This window comes from Oreochromis aureus, linkage group 4 (assembly GCF_013358895.1).
Source record: "Oreochromis aureus strain Israel breed Guangdong linkage group 4, ZZ_aureus, whole genome shotgun sequence".
NCBI classification, from domain to species: Eukaryota; Metazoa; Chordata; class Actinopteri; order Cichliformes; family Cichlidae; genus Oreochromis; species Oreochromis aureus.
Genome location: NC_052945.1, coordinates 13,911,434 through 13,923,475, shown reverse-complemented (window position 1 = coordinate 13,923,475; position 12,042 = coordinate 13,911,434). Strand labels below are relative to the sequence as shown.

The window sequence follows — 12,042 nt, the reverse complement described above, 5'->3', positions numbered from 1 at the left end:
CTCCTCCTCCTGCATAGTTTGTGATACTTTTAGGTAAATTATCTTCAGTAGAGGGTAGTTTTTGTTTTTATAATTATTAGTGATAGTTATGTCTCCCTCCTCTCCCTTAAAATTATGGTCCTGACATTTATTGTAATAAATTTCTTCCTTGTCCAGTCCTTCAGATGCAGTATTGGTGCTATAAAGATTATTTATAGATGTGGTATGTTAGTATGTTTGGACAAAAACAGAGCAGTTTTTGTCCAGAGAGAAACAATCATCTTAAACCCCATTTATTTCAAAAGGCCTCCACATTATTCCTAAAATCATGATGTGTATACTTCACCCTCAGACGAGCACACACCACCCCTTTAAACATAGAAACAAAATCCACCTGGACACCACCCTTCAGGTTATTTTTCCTGGCTAGCTAGATGGCCAACTTGGCCTGACCAAAAAGAAAAGTGTCTTCCTTTGTCTTATGTACACTGGCCTCAGGATAAAGGTCTCAATGGAAAAAACCTCCCCAAGCTTATCACATAGAAACTTAGAACACAGAAGTTCTGATACACTCCTCAGTCTGGAACATTGCAAGAAAACATGTATCACTGTTTTACAAGCACCACAAAAAGGACAGCTCTCCCCATGGTCCCCTTGAGTTTAGCTGGGTGAAAAAAGATATTTATAGGTGAATAGGTGAATAGTTTTCAGCTATAATTCTAGGACTGACTGAGTTATGTTAGCTAAAACATTTTAGGTGTAGACAACTGTACTCATTTTTGTATTTCAACGTTTTGTGTCACACTGAATGACTGAAAATATAAAATCTTAAGATTTCACAAAAGCTGTAGTCTCACTCATTCAAGTTTTTTGTTTGTTTGTTTGTTTTGTTACAGTCCTCCCATTTAATCCCAACACAACAATTGTTGCCGGTGAGTAAATCTGTTAATAAATATGTCACTCAGTGTTTCAGAGTACACTGCTGAGTCTCCTGCTTGTAACTGTTAATCAGTGTCTGATGATGTAATGTTGAATTGGTCTGAGGAGAATCCTGTTCCAAAGTAAAGTGAATTGTTCTCATGGAAAGATTCTCTACATACTGACTGAGGAGAATCCAGAGCCATAGTCTGGAGAACTCCAGTCATGACAAAAACTCGGTACAAAACGCTTTTCGATCTGGGGAACAAAAATATTGTCAATTTGAGATGTTAACACCCATCTCTTTCTAGCTGAAATGTGAACAGGACTTGATTGAGAAGCGAAGAGATACTGAAATTTATGACAACATGAGGTAGAACAAGTCTCAGCAAATTCATTAGAACAGTTTACGTTTAAATGCAAATGTGTTTGGGGTCTTCACTCACCCCCATTCTGTTAATGTCGGGGCTGGGGGGCTGGGAGGAGGTGCTGGCCGTCAGATTGGGGTCTGGGATGCGGGGCCTCCCTGCTACTGCAGACAAGGAGGCAGTCTGCTTGCCTCCACCCCATAGAGAAGGGTTACATCTCCTGGGTCTAGGTACGGTTTGCCCCTCTGGGGGCAGGGGTACCTGGACCTGGGATATAGAGTATGTTTGGGGAGTGTGAATGTGTGTGCAGTGTCTATTTGTGTCTGTCTCCACGCCGGGTGAGTGCCGAGTATTTGTTTGTGTATATGAGGGTGGGAATGCACGTTTGTGTCTGCGTGCGCCTGTTCGTCTGTGTCTATATGTCAGGTTGGGTCTTAAAATCCACCTCTCTGGGAACATCTCAGGCTCTCCGAGGAATGGAGAGCTTTCTCCCCTCACCACACTCCCTGCAGGTGGCTGATGTCCTCAGACGTTGGTGTGTTGGTGGTTCTTGGTGTCTGGGGCAGGGTGCTCATGTATGTACCGACTCTCTCCTGGTGGCCGATTGGTGGCTGGGCCCCTTCCAGGAGGTGGGGTGCCCTCAGGCCTCTGAGCTTGAGGCTCGGTCCTCTCTGGCACAGCTGGCTGCTGGCAGAGCCTGCGGGCACGTCACTGCAACCCCCTCTGGCCTCTGCTCCATGGCTGCTGGATGACCTCTCATTTCGGGCTCTCCTCAGCTCTTCCCAGGAGGGTGGCAAGGTTGCCGCTTTGGTGGTCCTCCTTGGGTCCTCATACTCTGGGGCCTCTGGATGTCTGGGGCCTGGATCTCCTCCATACCTGCTTAATGCCCTGGGGGACGGGTCTATGGCTCCCCACACTCCTTAGCAGATCGTTACATGGAGAAACCTTTTGAATACAAGCGTGCTGATCCACACAGGTGTACACACGGGTGTTCACAGACACAAACTACATCTTTCTTGGCTGCTACCTCAAAGCACATTGTATGCTGTTGATCTTGCGTGCTGCACAATAACATTCAATATTTAGTATCTACAGTTATCTAATGTTAGCTAGTTTATTGCAGACCGTTGTCATTCCCGAGGCGTAACATCCCGACGTTTTGTCACGTCCCGCAGCATTCCTGAGGAACGCCAAAGGCGAACCTTCCGCTTTCTTGTGGTACGCGCCGGGTTATGGATGAAATCCAGTGGAATGACGCTCCCGTGGTAAAAGACATTCCAGCCCTATAGTCCAGCCCTAAACCTAACCTTATCCCTAAGCCTAACCATAACCTTATTCCTAGCCTTAACCAGCACTTTAATGGCATTTAGTAGTGTTTTCCCAAGCGATTTGAAGGAAAAGAGGCAAACGTGTGTAGATTGGGTCCAAACTGTTCTCATATTTCCTCATTTTTCCGATGTTGTCATTTAGGAAAGTGTTGGGTGCCCGAAAACGTAATATGTTGAGGATTTGTCACCTAGCGTAAAATGTTACGTTTTGGGAGTGAGAACGTGTAGTTTATTGTGATGGTGTTGCTCTTTTTTGTTTGTTTTCTCTTCTGTTTTTTTTTTTTATCTCCATACAGGTGATCCAGGTGTTTTGTTTGTTTTTCTTTTTTTCCCTCCTCCCTTCCTCACCATCTCTTCACCCCTCTATTTTTATTTCTCTCCCTCTCTTTCTTTCATTCTTTTTCCCTGTCCTGTCTGTCCCGTCTGTAACAACCGAAAATCAAATCAAATAAATACATAATTATAATAAAGGTCAATCAAATGGACCAATATGGCAAGGCCATGATGATCCACTTGGTAAAGTAAATCCGCTTGGCATCTTTCTTGGCCTTCAGACCACAATTCTGATGGCTAAAGATCCAAACGGGACAGGCAAAAATAAATAAATAAATAAATAAATGCAAATGTCCTTGTCCTCAAACATCACACATTTCTTATATTTATTGCTGCTGGATGTATGTTTATCATTATCTCAGAGCTGAGACTGGTGTCTGTCAAATTTCTGTTACTTAGAGACAATTTTTAGTTATATACAGTAAGAATAAGATGATTCATATTTTTAAGACGTTTTTTTTTTTCAGTTAAAAGAACAAATAACACAGTATTTGAAAGTGGTGGGGTTTCAGTGTGTCTTTGTTGGAGGAGTCTTTTATCAGGATGCCAAAGAGCATCAAAAAGCAGAAGTATCTGTGAGGAGGTTTTTGTCACAGTGTAAATCACTGTGATACCCCACTGTTAGCAGAGCCGTCCCATGTCTGACAGTAATAGACTGCAGAGTCTCCCTCCTCCACATTCTTGATAATCAAACGATAATCTGTTGTTGACTGATGAGTGGATGTGAATTTTGGAGCAGAGAACCCAGAGCCATAGGTTGGAGAACTCCAGCTATGATGCATTCTCAGCACAAACTGAGGACTTCCTCCTGGAATCTGTTTATGCCAGGCAGCAACATAGTTAGTAACAGTCCCCAGGTTACAGTCCATGGTGGCCGTCTCTCCTTTCCTCACTGATAAAACAGGAGGTTTCTGTGTCAGCACCGTCACACCACTCACACCTGCAAACAACAAGAAGACATGGAGTCAAGAGAAACACACTGACATTTAAATGTAACATGAGGTCTATTCTTCAGTATATTTTAGAGTCTTTACATGTTAGAGCAGTGATGAGAGCACAGAAAGTCACCAGCATGTTGTCAGTGTGGGCTAAGAACTGAGTGGCGAGACAATGGTGGAAGAGCTATTTAATACAACTAACAGGAGGAGGAGCATTGGAGTTTTTTTTATGTGTTGTGTCTGTCACCCCCCCCCACCACACACACACACACACACACACACACACACACCCACACACACAATAATCATGCCACGTTCAATCATCATTCTTCCTTATTCTGATCCTCGGTTTGAACTCCAGCAGGCTGTCTTGATAATGCCTGCGTGGCTAAATGCTTTGAGTTGCTGCTGATGTGAAATGCTGGTTATTTGGATTAGAGTGACAAGCAGTAGAACAGGCGTAGCTAATAAAGTGGTTGCTGAATGTATGCACTTTACTCGACTATAAAGTAGGTGGTGCTATATTCTCAGATTGTATATAGTTTGAATTAAACAATAAAAAAGGAGCAATCCAGTATTTAATAACACACTATCTGTAGGTGGTGGGTTACACTGAGTTGTCCTGATTAATCTGTAATCTGAATGTGAAAGAGTCTAAAAAACCTTTGTTAAACAAATTAGCCAAATGACCGAGGATTTTTGTAGTCTCATTTTTGTCTTACTCTTTCTTGAAATCTGATTCAGAATTAGTATGTTGAGAATGTTTTTGATCAAACACATGCATGTGTATATGCATATGTATATATGTGTATATTCTTGTGCTTTGTTTAAAAAAAAGAGATTAAAAATGACAAAGCATGTTTGAAAATGAATTATGTGCCTTTGGTTCACTAAGTTTGTGCACAAAAAGCAGAAGTAATAGTGAGGAAGTTTTGTCACAGTGTAAATCACTGTGATACCTCCTCTTTAGCAGAGCCGTCCCATGTGTGACAGCAATAGACTGCAGAGTCTCCCTCCTCTACATTGCTGATGATCACATGATAATCCGATGTTGACATGAGTGGATGTGAATTTTGGAGAGGAGAAGAGGACCCCCTTCAATTTACTTACCAGCCCCGTCTCGGAACTGAGGACGCCATCATCTGTCTGCTCAATCGTGTCTACACCCACCTGCACCAGCCGGCGAGTACTATGAGGGTCATGTTTTTTGACTTTTCCAGTGCTTTCAACACCATCAGGCCAACCCTCCTGGGATATAAGCTGACAGCGATGCAGGTGGATGCTTCTCTGGTGTCCTGGATTGTTGATTACCTGACAGAAAGACCACAATATGTGTGTCTCCCACAGTGTGTGTCTGACAAGGTAATCAGCAACACAGGGGCACCACAAGGGACTGTCCTCTCCCCCTTCCTCTTCACCCTCTACACCACAGACTTCAGCCACTGCACAGAGACCTGCCATCTTCAGAAGTTTTCTGATGACTCCGCGGTGGTTGGATGTATCAGCAGAGATGATGGGTCAGAGTACTGGGCTGTGGTTGACTCCTTTGTCACGTGGTGTGAGCAGAATCATCTGCAGCTCAACGTGGCAAAGACCAAGGAATTGGTTGTGGACTTGAGGAAGACCAGGAAACACTTGACCCCTGTTTCAATCCAGGGGGTCAGTGTTGACATTGTGGATGACTATAAATACCTCGGAGTATACATTGACAATAAACTGGACTGGGCTAAAAACACCACAGCACTTTACAGGAAGGGCCAGAGTGGACTTTTCTGAGGCGGCTGAGGTCCTTCATCATCTGTCGGACAATGCTCAGGATTTTCTACGAGTCTGTTGTGGCCAGTGCGATCCTCTACACTGTTGCATGCTGGGGCAGCAGGTTGAGGGTTGCTGATGATAACAGACTCAATAAACTGATCTGCAAGGCCAGCAGTGTTGTGGGGATGGAGCTGGACTCTCTTAGGGTGGTGATGGAGAGACAAATGTTGTCCAAGATAGAGACAATGTTGAATAATTCCTCCCACCCACTCCATGACATGCTGGCCAGTCACAGGAGCACGTTCAGTGAGAGACTGAGATTACCAAAAAGCACCACTGAACGACACAGGAAATCATTCCTGCCTGTGGTCATCTCCCTGTACAACTCACCCACCTAACACACTGTATACTGCAGTAGCTACACCCTTTTTGGACATGCTCTTCTTTCTTATTCAGATATTTATTAGTAAGTGACTTATATATATGTATATAGTGCTATTTCTTACTTCTTGTATTGTTTGTTTTTGCTACTGTTTGTACTAGAGCACTGTAACCAACATAATTTCCACTGGGGATCAATAAAGTATTCTGATTCTGATTCTGATTCAGAATCCAGAGCCATAGTCTGGAGAACTCCAGTCATGATGAAAACTCAGCACATACTGAGGAACTCCTCCTGGAATCTCTTTATACCAACAAGCAGCATTGCCAGTAACAGTCCCCAGGTTACAGTCCATGGTGGCTGTCTCTCCTTTCCTCACTGACAAAACAGGAGGTTTCTGTTTCACCACTGTCACACCACTCACACCTGCAAACAACAAGAACACATGGAGTCAAGAGAAACACACATACAGATGAATACAACATGGGGTCTAAGCTATACTGTAACTCAGACTCTTTACATGTTAGAGCAGTGATGAGAGCACAGAGAGTCACCAGCATGTTGTTGATTTGAGAAAAGAATTGAGAAGTGAAAGATTTGGAAGAGCTGTTTAACACAACTAATGGGAGGAGGAGCTGTTGGCTTTTGTTTGTATTTCATTGGTTACCTTCCTTTCTTCTTAATCATCCATCATTTTTTATTGTTTTTAACTACTACTACTACTACTACTACTACTACTACTATTATTATTATTATTATTATTATTATTATTATTATTATTATTATTATTATTATAAACAAAAAGTGAGTAGTTTTCTGCTACCATTCAAGGAAGCTAGGAATGACCAAATTATATTACCTAAAACATTTTAGGTGTAGACTGTTACATTCATTTCTGTATTTCTGTGTTTTCTTCCACACTGTGTCTTTGGGAATGTAATATGTTTAGATTTCACAAAAGCTGTGATGTCACTTAGTTTGTTTGTTTTTCTTTTTATGTCCTCCCTAATGTCTCTCCATGTTTCACAGTAGCACATTGCTGAGTCTCCTGCTTTTAACTGTTAATTAACATCTGATTGTCCCCATTGAAAAACTGTGTACATACTGAAGAGCTCCATCAGAGATTCTTCTCTAATCTCTTAATTTTGCAGCTAGGAAAAAAAAAAAACACTATTTGAAGGTGGTGGGATTACATTGGGTTTGTTGTGTGTGTCTTTTATAAAAAAGAGCATCAAAAAGCAGAAGTATCTGTGTGGAGGTTTTTGTCACAGTGTAAATCAGTGTGATGCGAACTCATCAACAGAGCCATCCCATGTCTTACAGTAATAGACTGCAGAGTCTCCCTCTTCCACATTCTTGATGATCAAATGATAATCTGATGTTGACTGATGAGTGGATGTGAATTTTGGAGTGGAGAACCCAGAGCCATAGGTTGGAGAACTACAGCTACGATAAAACCACAGCACAAACTGAGGAACTCCTCCTGGAATCTGTTTATACCAACGAGCACCACTGGTAGTAACAGTCCCCAGGTTTCAGTCCATGGTGGCTGTCTCTCCTTTCCTCACTGATAGAACAGGAGGTTTCTGTGTCAGCACCGTCACACCACTCACACCTGCAAACAACAAGAAGACATGGAGTCAAAAGAAACACACCGACATTAGTATATATGTGTGCAATATAAGTCAAAGTGTTTACATGTTAGAGCAGTGATGAGAGCACAGAGAGTCACCAGCATGATGTCAATGTGAACTAAGAACTGAAGAAAAGGTGCTGGAGGAGCCATTTAATACAACTAACAGGAGGAGGAGCTGTGTCTCCTCCTTTCACCCTATTACATCATCATGATATTTCTTAATTTCTTTTTTATTAACAACATGATGTATATATTTCAGTTGAAGCATTAAAAAAGAAAAATGGGAAAAGTATACCAAGGCCTCCAGAAGCACAAAGGGAATAATACTGACATTAAAACAAAATAGGAAAAAGAACTAGATATACAAATAGCAAAGGAGGATTGATCTGCTATGTGGGTGACACACAAGGTAAAAGAACTGAAGAGAATTTACTTGGAAAAAATTGAATTTGTGTTTTTGTTACACCTTAAAAGGAATGTATAAGTTACAAAAGCAAGAGGCTGGTCACATAAATGCCACCCACTCACAAAACCTCTGGAAATGTAATAAAATCATAATATCTTGGAATAATACAATTCTAACTCAAAGAAAGAAGCTAGGCTGTGAAATCCCTGTAGATGCCATGGTGCTGTATTTTGGAGTAATTAAAGAGGATGTTGTGATTAAAAAAAGATCAATACTGTATTCATGCTAAATATTGCTCATTGTTTGGTTACAAAAAATAAAATAAAAAATAAAACAAAGAACTGAAATATAAAGGGAAATCTTTATTCAATTCAATTCAATTCAATTTTATTTATATAGCGCCAAATCACAACAAAAGTCGCCTCAAGGCGCTTTATATTGTACAGTAGATAGCACAATAATAAATACAGAGAAAACCCAACAATCATATGACCCCTATGAGCAAGCACTTTGGCGACAGTGGGAAGGAAAACCCCTTTAACAGGAAGAAACCTCCGGCAGAACCAGGCTCAGGGAGGGGCGGCCATCTGCTGCGACCGGTTGGGGTGAAAGAAGAAAAACAGGATAAAGACATGCTGTGGAAGAGAGACAGAGATTAATAACAGATATGATTCGATGCAGAGAGGTCTATTAACACATAGTGAGTGAGAAAGGTGACTGGAAAGGAAAACTCAATGCATCATGGGAATCCCCGGCAGCTCTCGTCTATTGCAGCATAACTAAGGGAGGATTCAGGGTCACCTGGTCCAGCCCTAACTATATGCTTTAGCAAAAGGAAAGTTTTAAGCCTAATCTTAAAAGTAGAGATAGTGTCTGTCTCCCGAATCCAAACTGGAAGCTGGTTCCACAGAAGAGGGGCCTGAAAACTGAAGGCTCTGCCTCCCATTCTACTTTTAAATACTCTAGGAACAACAAGTAAGCCTGCAGAGCGAGAGCGAAGTGCTCTAATGGGGTGATATGGTACTACAAGGTCATTAAGATAAGATGGGGCCTGATTATTTGAGACCTTGTATGTGAGGAGCAGGATTTTGAATTCAATTCTGGATTTAACAGGAAGCCAATGAAGGAAGCCAAAACAGGAGAAATATGCTCTCTCTTTCTAGTCCCTGTCAGTACCCTTGCTGCAGCATTTTGGATCAGCTGAAGGCTTTTCAGTGAGTTTTTAGGACATCCTGATAATAAAGAATTACAGTAGTCCAGCCTGGAAGTAATAAATGCATGAACTAGTTTTTCAGCGTCACTCTGAGACAGGATATTTCTAATTTTAGAGATGTTGCGCAAATGGAAGAAAGCAGTCTTACATATTTGTTTAATATGTGCGTTGAAGGACATGTCCTGGTCAAAAATGACTCCAAGGCTCCTCACAGTGTTACTGGAGGCCAAGGTAATGCCATCCAGAGTAAGAATCTGCTTAGCTACCATATTTCTAAGATTTTCAGGGCCGAGTACAATAACCTCAGTTTTATCTGAATTAAGAAGCAGAAAGTTAGCGGCCATCCAGGTCTTTATGTCTTTAAGACATTCCTGCAGTTTAACTAATTGGTGTGTGTTACCTGGCTTCATGGATAGATAGAGCTGCGTGTCATCTGCATAGCAGTGAAAATTTATGCTATGTCTTCTAATGATGCTGCCTAAGGGAAGCATGTATAATGTAAACAGAATTGGTCCTAGCACTGAACCCTGTGGAACACCATAATTGACCTTAGTGTCTGAAGAGGACTCTCCATTTACTTGAACAAATTGGAGTCTATTAGATAGATATGATACAAACCACTGCAGTGCAGTACCTGTAATACCTACAGCATGTTCTAATCGCTCTAATAGGATATTATGGTCAACAGTATCGAACGCAGCACTGAGGTCTAGCAGGACAAGCACAGAGATGAGTCCACTGTCAGAGGCCATAAGAAGATCATTTGTAACCTTCACTAAAGCTGTTTCTGTGCTGTGATGAGCTCTGAAACCTGACTGAAACTCTTCAAATAAGCCATTCCTCTGCAGATGATCTGTTAGCTGTTTGACAACTACTCTTTCAAGGATTTTTGATATGAAAGGAAGGTTGGAGATTGGCCTATAATTAGCTAAGACAGCTGGGTCTAGAGATGGCTTTTTAAGTAAAGGTTTAACTACAGCCACCTTGAAGGCCTGTGGTACATAGCCGATTATTAGAGATAGGTTGATCATATTTAAGATCGAAGAATTAATTAATGGCAGGACTTCTTTGAGCAGTTTTGTAGGAATGGGGTCTAAAAGACACGTTGATGGTTTGGAGGAATTAATTATTGAAGTTAACTCAGAAAGATCAATTGGAGAAAAAGAGTTTAACTTAACATCGATGGTACTAAAAGTAGCTGTAGATAATATTACATCTGTGGGATGATTATTGGTAATTTTTTCTCTAATGATAAAAATTTTATTTGTGAAAAATTTCATGAAGTCATTACTAGTTAACGTTAAAGGGATTGTTGGCTCAACAGTGCTCTGACTGTTTGTCAGCCTGGCTGAGAGGATGACTTTCTTGCAAAGGTCTAAAGTAGACGTCTTTTCACAAAAGTAAAAGAAATGGATTGCCTTCATGTGTCATGGTCCTGGGTCTTCTGCCCAGTGTTTTGTTTTCATTCAGTTCTGTTCTTGTTCAATATCTATAGATAATATCTTATATTAATGTGTCATTATTCAGATCAGATCAGATCAGAATCTTTACTGTCACTGTCACAGGTACAACGAAATTAAAAATGGTCCCCGATCAGTGCATCATCCCTAACAATATCAAATTAATTATAAATAAAACAATAAAATTCAATAAATAAAATAAATAGAATACTTAAAGTGCTAATAAGAAGCATCAGCAAACATTCACATACATTCCCACATACATGCATCAGTCAGTGCATAGATTAATACAAGAGTGGCGTGATGGACATTTATTTGTAGCAGTATTCAAATGTGTTATTGCAGTTGGATTAAAGCTGTGTTTGAGTCTATTAGTCCTCACACTGATTGCTCTGTACTGTCTGCCTGAGGGCAACAGTTCAAACAGGGACTGGCCAGGATGTGAGGTATCTTTTATGATGTTTTGGGCTTTTTTAAGACAGCGGGTGTTGTGTAGATCTTCCAGTGTGGGGAGAGGGCAGCCAATGATCTTTTGAGCGGTGTTAAAGATCCCTTGGATTGCTTTCCTCTGAGCCACTGTGCAGCTATTAAAGTTAATGATGCCATGACAGTGGGAACATCTAAATAACTAACTAAATAAATACCAGAAAATGAAGAATACAGTTTATAGATAACTAAAAAATAAAAATACTGTTTGTAAAAAAGCTACACCAGGAATGAGACAGACTTACCTACTGGTTATATATAATGGTTTTAATGTTTAAAGCAAAACAACAAATGACAGTAGAAAGATGCAGAAAGGTTTAGTTTCATAACTGAACTCTACTTAGTGCTGCTTTACAGTAAGTAAGTTATGTTTAGGCAAAAATCAAACAGTATTCAGCTAACTGTCTCTGAATAAAATAATGATATGAATTGAAACGTTGCCAGTAAACAGCAGTTCCATTTTATTTTACAGAGAGCTGATGCTTCATTTACTTGAGGTTATAAATGAGTTACTAAGACCTGCAGGTGCATCCTGGAAGAAACAGAAGAGCAGACAGGTGATGCTTCACTAACTGAGTGTGAAGATTCATTTGCAAATCTATAACCAACATTTTAAACCTTTGACACTTGCCCTCTCTGTTACTCAGGAAGAATTATTAAATGATGCTCTCTAGTGTTCAAATATTACATAGCGTGTATTTCAGAATATATTTGTGTTTTAACTATGGGAAGAAGACATTTAAAAAATGGTGTGCTTCTGAGTGTTTATTTAACACTTCATTCCAGTCATCTTACTGAACAGTGACACAATTTCTTATTTACTAAAAAGAAAACACG

At 40.6% G+C, this 12,042-nt stretch overlaps 1 gene segment (V, D, J or C); it reads right to left on the bottom strand.

Moving 5' to 3' along the window:
• Window positions 1–3,506: 3,506 nt before the first annotated feature.
• On the bottom strand, window positions 3,507–4,004 carry LOC120439990. The segment is given in 2 exon segments: window positions 3,507–3,866; window positions 3,961–4,004. Coding segments are annotated over 2 exon segments (378 nt in total).
• Between the last annotated feature and the right edge of the window lie 8,038 nt (window positions 4,005–12,042).